Here is a 14,009-nt window from a genome sequence, read left to right as displayed (position 1 = left end):
CCAGTGCTGTGTATCCTCTCACCTCTCACCTCTCACCTCTCACCTCTCTCTAGATCAGTACATTAGAGATCCTGAACCCAGAGGACCAGGGGGCCATGTTGAGTGACGACCAGGTGTTCTCCAGCCGTCAGACAGCCAAACACACCTGTATGTGCCTGAGAAGGTACTTCGAGGCCCACCTGGCTGTCAAGGTGGAGCAAGTCAAACAGTCCCTCCAGAGAACTGAAGGGGGCGCTCAAGTTCACCCTCAGCCTTACTACAAGGTAGATTCCCTATTTAAGTGATGTCCTGAGGTGAACACACTAACTAACATACATTTAGATATGATCAATATATGTTACTTTAACTTTTGGATGATAAAGATGTATGTATTGATTCGTTTAATCATTGATTATGGATAACGAAGACTGATTGATTGATTGCTCGATTGTTTTTATTAATTTTTGATTTATTTCACCTTTATTTAACAAGTTCTCATTTACAACTACGACCTGGTCAAGATAAAGCAAAGCAGTGTCGACACAAACAACAACAGAGTTACACATGGAGTAAACAACAACACAGAGTTACACATGGAGTAAACAACAACACAGAGTTACACATGGAATAAACAACAACACAGAGTTACACATGGAGTAAACAACAACACAGAGTTACACATGGAGTAAACAACAACACAGAGTTACACATGGAGTAAACAACAACACAGAGTTACACATGGAGTAAACAACAACACAGAGTTACACATGGAGTAAACAACAACACAGAGTTACACATGGAGTAAACAACAACACAGAGTTACACATGGAGTAAACAACAACACAGAGTTACACATGGAGTAAACAACAACACAGAGTTACACATGGAGTAAACAACAACACAGAGTTACACATGGAGTAAACAACAACACAGAGTTACACATGGAGTAAACAACAACACAGAGTTACACATGGAGTAAACAACAACACAGAGTTACACATGGAGTAAACAACAACACAGAGTTACACATGGAGTAAACAACAACACAGAGTTACACATAAACAACAACAGAGTGTTACACATAAACAACAACAGAGTGTTACACATGGAGTAAACAACACAGAGTTACACATAAACAACAACAACACAGAGTTACACATAAACAACAACAACACAGAGTTACACATAAACAACAACAGAGTTACACATGGAGTAAACAAACGTACAGTCAATAACACAATAGAAAAAGAAAATTGGTTGATATTTGACTTTATTGATGACCTGTTGTGTGTGTGTGTTCCCCCCACAGTCATGTTCGTACAGTCATGAGCAGGTGGTAGACATGATGGACTTCCTAATAGACTGTGGGCCCACTCAGCTTCACTGGGAACCTGTGGAGGTGTTTCACAAGCTCTCCTGTATCCCCCTCGTGTTACAACTCATCTCCATAGCCTGTGACTGGAGGAGTTACTACGGCAGGTACGTTACCTGTAGTCTCTCTAATTGACCTGATGTTACTACAGCAGGTACGTTACCTGTAGTCTCTCTAATTGACCTGATGTTACTGGAGGAGTTACTACAGCAGGTATGTTACCTGTAGTCTCTCTAATTGACCTGATGTGACTACAGCAGGTATGTTACCTGTAGTCTCTCTAATTGACCTGATGTTACTACAGCAGGTACGTTACCTGTAGTCTCTCTAATTGACCTGATGTTACTACAGCAGGTATGTTACCTGTAGTCTCTCTAATTGACCTGATGTTACTACAGCAGGTATGTTACCTGTAGTCTCTCTAATTGACCTGATGTTACTACAGCAGGTATGTTACCTGTAGTCTCTCTAATTGACCTGATGTTACTACAGCAGGTATGTTACCTGTAGTCTCTCTAATTGACCTGATGTTACTACAGCAGGTATGTTACCTGTAGTCTCTCTAATTGACCTGATGTTACTACGGCAGGTATGTTACCTGTAGTCTCTCTAATTGACCTGATGTTACTACAGCAGGTACGTTACCTGTAGTCTCTCTAATTGACCTGATGTTACTACGGCAGGTATGTTACCTGTAGTCTCTCTAATTGACCTGATGTTACTACGGCAGGTATGTTACCTGTAGTCTCTCTAATTGACCTGATGTTACTACAGCAGGTATGTTACCTGTAGTCTCTCTAATTGACCTGATGTTTCTACAGCAGGTATGTTACCTGTAGTCTCTCTAATTGACCTGATGTTACTACAGCAGGTATGTTACCTGTAGTCTCTCTAATTGACCTGATGTTACTACAGCAGGTATGTTACCTGTAGTCTCTCTAATTGACCTGATGTTACTACAGCAGGTATGTTACCTGTAGTCTCTCTAATTGACCTGATGTTACTACAGCAGGTATGTTACCTGTAGTCTCTCTAATTGACCTGATGTTACTACAGCAGGTATGTTACCTGTAGTCTCTCTAATTGACCTGATGTGACTACAGCAGGTATGTTACCTGTAGTCTCTCTAATTGACCTGATGTTACTACAGCAGGTATGTTACCTGTAGTCTCTCTAATTGACCTGATGTTACTACAGCAGGTATGTTACCTGTAGTCTCTCTAATTGACCTGATGTTACTACAGCAGGTATGTTACCTGTAGTCTCTCTAATTGACCTGATGTTACTAGGTATGTTACAGCAGGTATGTTACCTGTAGTCTCTCTAATTGACCTGATGTTTCTACAGCAGGTATGTTACCTGTAGTCTCTCTAATTGACCTGATGTTACTACAGCAGGTACGTTACCTGTAGTCTCTCTAATTGACCTGATGTGACTACAGCAGGTATGTTACCTGTAGTCTCTCTAATTGACCTGATGTTACTACAGCAGGTATGTTACCTGTAGTCTCTCTAATTGACCTGATGTTACTACAGCAGGTATGTTACCTGTAGTCTCTCTAATTGACCTGATGTTACTACAGCAGGTATGTTACCTGTAGTCTCTCTAATTGACCTGATGTTACTACAGCAGGTATGTTACCTGTAGTCTCTCTAATTGACCTGATGTTACTACAGCAGGTATGTTACCTGTAGTCTCTCTAATTGACCTGATGTTAATTGACCTGATGTTACTACAGCAGGTATGTTACCTGTAGTCTCTCTAATTGACCTGATGTTACTACAGCAGGTATGTTACCTGTAGTCTCTCTAATTGACCTGATGTTACTACAGCAGGTATGTTACCTGTAGTCTCTCTAATTGACCTGATGTTACTACGGCAGGTATGTTACCTGTAGTCTCTCTAATTGACCTGATGTTACTACGGCAGGTATGTTACCTGTAGTCTCTCTAATTGACCTGATGTTACTACGGCAGGTATGTTACCTGTAGTCTCTCTAATTGACCTGATGTGACTACAGCAGGTACGTTACCTGTAGTCTCTCTAATTGACCTGATGTGACTACAGCAGGTACGTTACCTGTAGTCTCTCTAATTGACCTGATGTTACTACAGCAGGTACGTTACCTGTAGTCTCTCTAATTGACCTGATGTGACTACAGCAGGTATGTTACCTGTAGTCTCTCTAATTGACCTGATGTTACTACAGCAGGTATGTTACCTGTAGTCTCTCTAATTGACCTGATGTTACTACGGCAGGTATGTTACCTGTAGTCTCTCTAATTGACCTGATGTTACTACAGCAGGTATGTTACCTGTAGTCTCTCTAATTGACCTGATGTTACTACAGCAGGTATGTTACCTGTAGTCTCTCTAATTGACCTGATGTTACTACAGCAGGTATGTTACCTGTAGTCTCTCTAATTGACCTGATGTTACTACAGCAGGTATGTTACCTGTAGTCTCTCTAATTGACCTGATGTTACTAGGTATGTTACAGCAGGTATGTTACCTGTAGTCTCTCTAATTGACCTGATGTTACTACAGCAGGTATGTTACCTGTAGTCTCTCTAATTGACCTGATGTTACTACAGCAGGTATGTTACCTGTAGTCTCTCTAATTGACCTGATGTTACTACAGCAGGTATGTTACCTGTAGTCTCTCTAATTGACCTGATGTTACTACAGCAGGTATGTTACCTGTAGTCTCTCTAATTGACCTGATGTTACTACAGCAGGTATGTTACCTGTAGTCTCTCTAATTGACCTGATGTTACTACAGCAGGTATGTTACCTGTAGTCTCTCTAATTGACCTGATGTTACTACAGCAGGTATGTTACCTGTAGTCTCTCTAATTGACCTGATGTTACTACAGCAGGTATGTTACCTGTAGTCTCTCTAATTGACCTGATGTTACTACAGCAGGTATGTTACCTGTAGTCTCTCTAATTGACCTGATGTTACTACAGCAGGTATGTTACCTGTAGTCTCTCTAATTGACCTGATGTTACTACAGCAGGTATGTTACCTGTAGTCTCTCTAATTGACCTGATGTTACTACAGCAGGTATGTTACCTGTAGTCTCTCTAATTGACCTGATGTTACTACAGCAGGTATGTTACCTGTAGTCTCTCTAATTGACCTGATGTTACTACAGCAGGTATGTTACCTGTAGTCTCTCTAATTGACCTGATGTTACTACAGCCTGTAGTCTCTCTAATTGACCTGATGTTACCTACAGCAGGTAGTCTCTCTAATTGACCTGATGTTACTACAGCAGGTATGTTACCTGTAGTCTCTCTAATTGACCTGATGTTACTACAGCAGGTATGTTACCTGTAGTCTCTCTAATTGACCTGATGTTACTACAGCAGGTATGTTACCTGTAGTCTCTCTAATTGACCTGATGTTACTACAGCAGGTATGTTACCTGTAGTCTCTCTAATTGACCTGATGTTACTACAGCAGGTATGTTACCTGTAGTCTCTCTAATTGACCTGATGTTACTACAGCAGGTATGTTACCTGTAGTCTCTCTAATTGACCTGATGTTACTACAGCAGGTATGTTACCTGTAGTCTCTCTAATTGACCTGATGTTACTACAGCAGGTATGTTACCTGTAGTCTCTCTAATTGACCTGATGTTACTACAGCAGGTATGTTACCTGTAGTCTCTCTAATTGACCTGATGTTACTACAGCAGGTATGTTACCTGTAGTCTCTCTAATTGACCTGATGTTACTACAGCAGGTATGTTACCTGTAGTCTCTCTAATTGACCTGATGTTACTAATTGACCATGCAGGTATGTTACCTGTAGTCTCTCTAATTGACCTGATGTTACTACAGCAGGTATGTTACCTGTAGTCTCTCTAATTGACCTGATGTTACTACAGCAGGTATGTTACCTGTAGTCTCTCTAATTGACCTGATGTTACTACAGCAGGTATGTTACCTGTAGTCTCTCTAATTGACCTGATGTTACTACAGCAGGTATGTTACCTGTAGTCTCTCTAATTGACCTGATGTTACTACAGCAGGTATGTTACCTGTAGTCTCTCTAATTGACCTGATGTTACTACAGCAGGTATGTTACCTGTAGTCTCTCTAATTGACCTGATGTTACTACAGCAGGTATGTTTACCTGTAGTCTCTCTAATTGACCTGATGTTACTACAGCAGGTATGTTACCTGTAGTCTCTCTAATTGACCTGATGTTACTACAGCAGGTATGTTACCTGTAGTCTCTCTAATTGACCTGATGTTACTACAGCAGGTATGTTACCTGTAGTCTCTCTAATTGACCTGATGTTACTACAGCAGGTATGTTACCTGTAGTCTCTCTAATTGACCTGATGTTACTACAGCAGGTATGTTACCTGTAGTCTCTCTAATTGACCTGATGTTACTACAGCAGGTATGTTACCTGTAGTCTCTCTAATTGACCTGATGTTACTACAGCAGGTATGTTACCTGTAGTCTCTCTAATTGACCTGATGTTACTACAGCAGGTATGTTACCTGTAGTCTCTCTAATTGACCTGATGTTACTACAGCAGGTATGTTACCTGTAGTCTCTCTAATTGACCTGATGTTACTACAGCAGGTATGTTACCTGTCGTCTCTCTAATTGACCTGATTTTTTTTTTTAAACACCTGCACATTCTTCTCACGAAGACTTCACATATCTCTTTGTTCTACGTCCAGTTTCTCGCTGTCGTTTTGTCCTCCAAGGTCTAGAAGGCAGTTACAGTTCTATCTATAGTGAGCTAAGATAAAAGTCCTGCTCAGTCCCCTCCTCCCCTTGTCTGTAAGACTGCTGTAACCCCATAGAGATAATACTGTCTTACTTACTGTTCTGTCTACCAGGTCTGATACGGTGCGTTTCGCCCTGGACATCCTGGCTATGCTGACTGTAGTGCCTAAAGTTCAGCTCCTGCTAGCGGAGACTGTAGACGTGCTGGATGAAGGAGGATCCACCGTCTGCACTGTCGGTATGTCTCTCTAGATTCTCTATATCTATACTACTCGGTCAGTCTCTCTAGATTCTCTATATCTATACTGCTAGGTCAGTCTCTAGATTCTCTATATCTATACTGCTAGGTCAGTCTCTCTAGATTCTCTATATCTATACTGCTAGGTCAGTCTCTCTAGATTCTCTATATCTATACTGCTAGGTCAGTCTCTCTAGATTCTCTATATCTATACTGCTAGGTCAGTTTCTCTAGATTCTCTATGTACTACTCGGTCAGTTTCTCTAGATTCTCTATATACTACTAGGTCTGTCTCTCTAGATTCTCTATATCTATACTGCTAGGTCAGTCTCTCTAGATTCTCTATACCTATACTACCAGGTCAGTCTCTCTAGATTCTCTATATCTATACTACCCGGTCAGTCTCTCTAGAGCAGTGATCACCAACTGGTCAGTCTCCAAGGCGTTTCTCGTCGATCACCAAACATTCATATTTGTTTTATTAGTTTCTTGCTGCTGGTTGCAGGCTTCGTGCCAGGAAGGCAAAGTGTTCCCTTTTTTGAACCATTTCACGTTTTGAAATCTCGCAGTATCAACTTAGCTGTACATTCGAGGCTTTTTACAAAAATTTTACAGTCCATGACTCAACGAATACAGCAAAGAGTTGCTGGTTTTATGAGTAAGTTCATGTTTAAGTTGTTATTCAGCAATGCCAATGCTTTTTCTCTTTTTATAAGCCAAGAAATGCACGTTCTCCCTACTTACACTACAACCAGCACTGCAGTTGCAGTAAATGAGTAGCAAAGTGTTTTGATACGTTTGCGTTGTCATCAGTACGGCAGGTAGCCTACTATATTCTCCGCCTATATTACTAGAGGTAGTCTAGTGGTTAGAGTGTTGGGCCAGTAACCAGCAGGTAGCCTAGTGGTTAGAGCGTTGGGCCAGTAACCAGCAGGTAGCCTAGTATATTCTCCGCCTATATTACTAGAGGTAGTCTAGTGGTTAGAGTGTTGGGCCAGTAACCAGCAGGTAGCCTAGTGGTTAGAGCGTTGGGCCAGTAACCAGCAGGTAGCCTAGTATATTCTCCGCCTTATTACTAGAGGTAGTCTAGTGGTTAGAGTGGTTAGAACCAGCAGGTAGCAGTGGTTAGAGTGTTGGGCCAGTAACCAGTAACCAGCAGGTAGCCTAGTGGTTAGAGTGTTGGGCCAGTAACCAGCAGGTAGCCTAGTGGTTAGAGTGTTAGGGCCAGTAACCAGCTTTTTCTCTTTTTAGCCTAACCAGTGGTTAGAGTGTAACCAGCAGGAGTTAGCAGTAAATAGCCTAGTGGTTAGAGTGTAGAGGAGGCAGGTAGCCTAGTGGTTAGAGTGTAGAGGAGGCAGGTAGCCTAGTGGTTAGAGTGTAGAGGAGGCAGGTAGCCTAGTGGTTAGAGTGTAGAGGAGGCAGGTAGCCTAGTGGTTAGAGTGTAGAGGAGGCAGGTAGCCTAGTGGTTAGAGTGTAGAGGAGGCAGGTAGCCTAGTGGTTAGAGTGTAGAGGAGGCAGGGTAGCCTAGTGGTTAGAGTGTAGAGGAGGCAGGGTAGCCTAGTGGTTAGAGAGGCGGCAGGGTAGCCTAGTGGTTAGAGAGGCGGCAGGGTAGCCTAGTGGTTAGAGTGTAGAGGCGGCAGGGTAGCCTAGTGGTTAGAGTGTAGAGGCGGCAGGGTAGCCTAGTGGTTAGAGTGTAGAGGCGGCAGGGTAGCCTAGTGGTTAGAGTGTAGAGGCGGCAGGGTAGCCTAGTGGTTAGAGTGTAGAGGAGGCAGGGTAGCCTAGTGGTTAGAGTGTAGAGGCGGCAGGGTAGCCTAGTGGTTAGAGTGTAGAGGCGGCAGGGTAGCCTAGTGGTTAGAGTGTAGAGGCGGCAGGGTAGCCTAGTGGTTAGAGTGTTGGACTAGTAACCGGAAGGTTGCGAGTTCAAACCCCTGAGCTGACAAGGTACAAATGTCGTTCTGCCCCTGAACAGGCAGTTAACCCACTGTTCCCAGGCCGTCATTGAAAATAAGAATGTGTTCTTAACTGACTTGCCTGGTTAAATAAAGGTTAAAAAAAAAGAGGCTTTGTAAGGTCATGAAAAGTTATGGGAATTAGTTTGAACTATTTTTCTTCATGTAAATTCATGAAGGCACACTTGTAAATGTTATCAATCACTTAAAAACAAATCTACATATCAGCCATTATCCGAATGACCCTTCTGTGTGAGTGGGACGTTGCCCGAGAGTGACATCTCAGCAGCGGGCAGAAAGTAGTGACACAGACATGTTACATGATCATGGACCTCACATGAGATATCATTTCAAAATGGTCTGAGAAGGGAAAAACCTAATTGGCAGGGCAATTCAAGCAAAGCCAAAATGCAGTGATAATAATGTATTGGGCCTATAGTCTACTGCACCAAACTCATTGCTACAGAACTGTTTTTAATACATTAATGTTGCATAGGCTTATGTTTTTTTATGTCATGTTTAAAAATATATATATATATAAAATCTGAGTGGTAGATCTCTGCTTGCATTTTGACTTGAAGTGATCTTCAGTCAAAGGTTAGAGATCACTGCTCTACATTATTTATATCTATATTACTAGGGCTGTCACTCTATATTCTTTATATCTATAATATTAGGTATAATATTAGGTAATTTACTATATTCTCTGCCTATTACTAGACCAGTTGCTCTATATTATTAGCTAATTTATTCTATTCTCTATCTATATTACTATAGCCGTCGCTCTATATTCTCAGTCTATATTACTTTAGCAGTCGCTCTATATTCTCTAGATCTATATTACGAGACCAGTTGCTGTATATTCTCTGTCTATAATACTAGACCAGTTGCTCTATATTCTCTAGATCTATATTACTAGACCAGTCGCTCTATATTCTCTATCTATAATACTAGACCAGTCGCTCTATATTCTCTATATATACTACTAGACCAGTCACTCTATATTCTCTATCTAGAATACTAGACCAGTCGCTCTATATTCTCTATCTAGAATACTAGACCATTCGCTCTATATTACTAGACCAGTCGCTCTATATTCTCTCCATATAATACTAGACCAGTCGCTCTATATTCTCTATCTAGGATACAAGACCAGTCGCTCTATATTACTAGACCAGTCGCTCTATATTCTCTATATCTATACTGCTAGATCAGTTGCTCTATATTCTCTATAGCTATACTGCTAGATCAGTTGCTCTATATTCTCTATAGCTATACTGCTAGATCAGTTGCTCTATATTCTCTATATCTATACTGCTAGATCAGTTGCTTTATATTCTCTATATCTATACTGCTAGATCAATCTCTTTTTTGTACATGTTTTATACAATCTGATCCATTTCTTAAACCTGTGACTGGACTATAATTTTGTTCTCAATACTATGTTAGACAAAGTTACCGTTCACTGTGTTCCTCCTGCAGGAATGAGTATTATCCTGGGGGTGGCGGAGGGAGAGGTGTTTGTCAACGATGCAGAGATCCAGAAGTCAGCGCTCCAGGTGATCACCAACTGTGTGTGTGCCCCCGACCAGACCCTCACTTCCATGGGCAGCTTTCTGCATCACCCCCCACAGGAGAGTGTGCTCACCAAGATGTGGAACGTTGTCCAGGCCAACAACGGCATTAAGGTAGGGGGTTGTGACTCGTGTCCTCTGTGTAGGTGTATGTATGCGTGTGTCTCAGGGAACGGGGGGTTTAAAATACATCTTATTTCTCTGTTACTTACTGCAGTAAAGACGGGCTTCTCGTTGATCCTCAAACATTTTTAAAACTACTTTTTTTTTCTTCTGTAACTAAACTGTTCTTCCAGGTCCTCCTTGGTTTACTGACGGTCAAGATGCCCATCACGGACGCAGATCTGATTCGAGCGTTGGCTTGCAAGGCTCTGGTTGGTCTGTCTCGCTCCAGGGCTGTCAGCCAGATCATCTCCAAGCTGCCTCTATTCTCCTCCTCACACATCCAGCAGCTGATGAAGGAACCTGTGCTACAGGACAAACGCTCCCAACACGTTCGCTTCTGCCGTTACTCTGCCGAGCTCATAGAGAGGGTGTCGGGTAAGTCTAATCACCAAAACAAAAAAACACCTTCAAAACAGACAAACTTTTTATTTGGCAAAGCCAGTTTCATACAAGGTAGCAATACGATACGGAAAACCATGAATCTGAGTTTGTAAAATGTAGGGTCGGGACGATGCCACGAAGCACAATTTAACTTCTTTCGGAAAACAGCCCTGTTGTTGGAAACAAACCATTGTTTTAGCCAGAGTCACGTGCATTTCTTTTCCAAGCTACAAGCACACAATGTTTTACATACAGCAGGTTTTTAAAGGACCAAATTAGTTTGGGTCTGTGTGTTTTTATTTTTAATTTTTTTTCCCGTGGGAAAAATATTACGATACTGATGTCGTCCCGCCTCTCTGATTAAATAATGAACGGTAGTATAAACAACTAGGACAAAAGGATCTTTCTCTTCATAATGTGTCTGTTTTTCTCAGGTAAACCCTTGTTGATAGGGACAGATGTGTCTTTGGCCCGGCTCCAGAGGGCTAACGTTGTGGCCCAATCACGTATCTCCTTTCCTGAGAAGGAGTTGTTGCTGCTCATCAGGAACCACCTGGTGGCTAAAGGACTCCAGGATACCGCCTCAGCCCTCACCAAGGAGGCTAATCTCCCCTGCGGCCCGCTCTCCCTCTCCATCCCCCTCTCCTCCTCCCCCTCGCTCTACCAGGCAGTCTCTGTAGCTCCTCCCCCTGTCTCTTCGTCCTCTGTATTACCCAGAACCCCAAGGGGCATGGTCAACGGAGGAGTGGTAGTGGCTGCTCGCCTCACTGCGGTGACCCAATCGTCTTCCTCGGTCCAGACGCCACGTCCCTCCTCCTCCTTCCCTCCTTGTACCCCTCACGGCCCACCTCCCCATGGTTCGCCCCAGATTGGGCGTATCCTCTTCACGCGGGAGCGCTCCTCGGTCCTCTGTAGCCCTGGGACTGGACTTGGTGGCAGCAGTGGAAAACGGTCCTCCAGTGTGCTGAGACAGAAGTCAGACCACGGAGCTTTTAGCCAGAGTCCTGCCATGAAGAAACAGCTGGACAGACACCTGCCTTCCCCGCCTGCCCTGGACAGCATCATCACAGAGTACCTCAGGGAGCAGCATGCCAGGTTTGAACACTTTTTTTGTTTTAACGTTTATGTTGTCATCACCAGACTTCAGAAAGTATTCAGACCCCTTGACTTTTTACACATTTTGTTACGCCTTATTCTAAAAACAATTATTATTTTTTTAAACATGTTATTCCTCATCAATCTTTCCCCATAATCATAAAGAGAAAACAAGTTTTTCTATACATTTGCAAATTTAAAAAAACAGAAATACCTTATTTACATATTTATTACATAAAGGGTATTCAGACCCTTTGCTATGAGATTCAAAATTGAGCTCAGATGCATCCTGTTTCCATTGATCATCCTTGAGATGTTTCTACAACTTGATTGGAGTCCACCTGTGGTAAATTCAATTGATTGGACATGATTTGGAAAGGCACACACCTGTCTATATAAGGTCCCACAGTTGACAGGTGCATATCAGAGCAAAAACCAAGCCATGGGGTCGAAGGAATTGTCCGTAGAGCTCGGAGACAGGATTGTGTCGAGGCACAGATCTGGGGAAGGGTACCAAAATATTTCTGCATTATTGAAGGTCCACAAAAACACAGTGGCCTCCATCATTCTTAAATGGAAGTAGTTTGGAACCACCAAGACCCTTCCTAGAGCTGGATGCCCGGCCAAAATGAGCAATCTGGGGAGAAGGGCCTTGGTCAAGGAGGTAACCAAGAACCCGATGGTCACTCTAACAGTTCCTCTGTGGAGATGGGAGAACCTTCCAGAAGGACAACCATCTCTGCAGCACTCCACCAATCAGGTCTTTATGGTAGAGTGGCCAGACAGAAGCCACTCCTCAGTAAAAGGCACATGACATCCCGCTTTGAGTTTGCCAAAAGGCACCTAAAGACTCTCAGACCATGAGACACAAGATTCTCTGCTCTGATGAAACCAAGGTTGAACTCTTTGGCCTGAATGCCAAGCGTCACGTCTGGAGGAAACCTGGCACCATCCCTACGGTGAAGCATGGTGGTGGCAGCACCATGCTGTGGGGATGTTTTTCAGTAGCAGGGACTGGGAGACTAGTCAGGATAGAGGGAAAGATGAACTGAGAAAATTACAGAGAGATCCTTGATGAAAATCTGCTCCAGAGCGCTCAGGACCTCAGACCGGAGCGAAGGTTCACCTTCCAACAGGACAACGACCCAAAGCACACAGCCAAGACAACATAGGAGTCTCTGAATGTCCTTAAGTGGCCCAGCCGGAGCCCAGACTTGAACCTGATTGAACATCTCTGGAGAGACCTGAAAATAGCTATGCAGCGACGCTCCCCATCCAACCTGACCGAGCTTGAGAGGATCTGCAGAGAAGAATGGGAGAAACTCCCCAAATACAGGTGTGGCAAGCTTGTAGCATCACACCCAAGAAGACTCAAGGCTGTCATCACCACCGAAGATGCTTCAACAAAGTACTGAGTAAACAATCTGAATACTTATGTAAATGTGATATTTCATTTTTTAATGAATTGTCTATGGTTTTACTTTGTTGTTATTATGTGTAGATGAACTGTGTTTATATTTTGTATTTAACCTTTATTTATACAGGTTTTTTCTCATTGAGATAACAATCTCTTTTCCAAGAGACCTGGTCCAATAGCAGCAGGGCGAACAACGTTTCAGACAAAACAACACATACAGGAACACAACATTAAACACAACTATAAACGCACATACAGTACAACAATTACATATTACATTAAAAACACAAACGTCTTGACTAAAAACAGCTGGCCTAAAAACAATTACACTCTTCTATGATCTATACATCGATCAAGTTTTTAAACTCCACCAACGAAACGAGATCATCACATTTTAAAATGTTCAGGAGAGAATTCCAGGACCACGGAGCTGAGTAACTAAAACTATTTCTACCTGTTGATATTTTTTGTACCGTTAGAAGCAAATCAGAATGGGACCGTAATTGATATTTATTTACTGACCTGGCTAAAAAAGAACAGAGATAAAATGGCATTTGACCCAATATGTCCTTATAAATCAGTGTATACCAGTGTTTAAGCCTACGCAAGGTCAATGACGACCAGCCAACCGCGCTGTAGAGATCACAATGATGTGTTAGACGTTTCTGATTTGTAATGAACCTGAGGGCTGCATGATACACTGAATCTCTCAGGGTCGTGGTTGAGGCCTGCATGTATATAACATCACTAAAATCTAAAACCGCCAGTAATGTACATCATACCAGCTCCTTCCTGGCCTCCAGAGACAAACGAGCCTTATGCCGGTAATACAAACCTATTCTCAGCTTGAGCTCCCTTATCAAGTTCTCTACATGCACAGTGGAGCTCAGCTCATCATCCACCCACACACCCACATATTGGTACACTTTGACTCTATGTCCAGCCAATGTAGCAATGACGTGATCTCTCTCTTCCCCCTCTCCCCCCACCCCACTCTTTCTCTCTCTCCCCCCACCCCCCTCTTTCTCTCCCTCTACCCCTCTCTCTTCCCCCCTCCCCTCTCTCTCCCCCCACCCCCTCTCTCT

The 14,009-nt window shown here is 42.8% G+C and overlaps 1 protein-coding gene across 1 annotated transcript in view; it reads left to right on the top strand.

The window, feature by feature from the left end:
- Positions 1-14,009, top strand: part of LOC135540422 (DDB1- and CUL4-associated factor 1-like) — a 37,787-nt gene that overhangs the window by 9,472 nt on the left and 14,306 nt on the right. The window contains exons 11-16 of the mRNA XM_064967045.1: positions 54-263; positions 1,289-1,458; positions 6,219-6,343; positions 9,775-9,980; positions 10,163-10,406; positions 10,847-11,507. Coding sequence (XP_064823117.1) covers positions 54-263; positions 1,289-1,458; positions 6,219-6,343; positions 9,775-9,980; positions 10,163-10,406; positions 10,847-11,507 — 1,616 coding nt within the window. The remainder of the gene's footprint in view (positions 1-53; positions 264-1,288; positions 1,459-6,218; positions 6,344-9,774; positions 9,981-10,162; positions 10,407-10,846; positions 11,508-14,009) is intronic.

This window comes from Oncorhynchus masou, chromosome 5 (genome assembly GCF_036934945.1).
Source record: "Oncorhynchus masou masou isolate Uvic2021 chromosome 5, UVic_Omas_1.1, whole genome shotgun sequence".
Lineage (NCBI taxonomy): Eukaryota > Metazoa > Chordata > Actinopteri > Salmoniformes > Salmonidae > Oncorhynchus > Oncorhynchus masou.
This window is presented reverse-complemented; position numbering and strand designations above follow the sequence as displayed.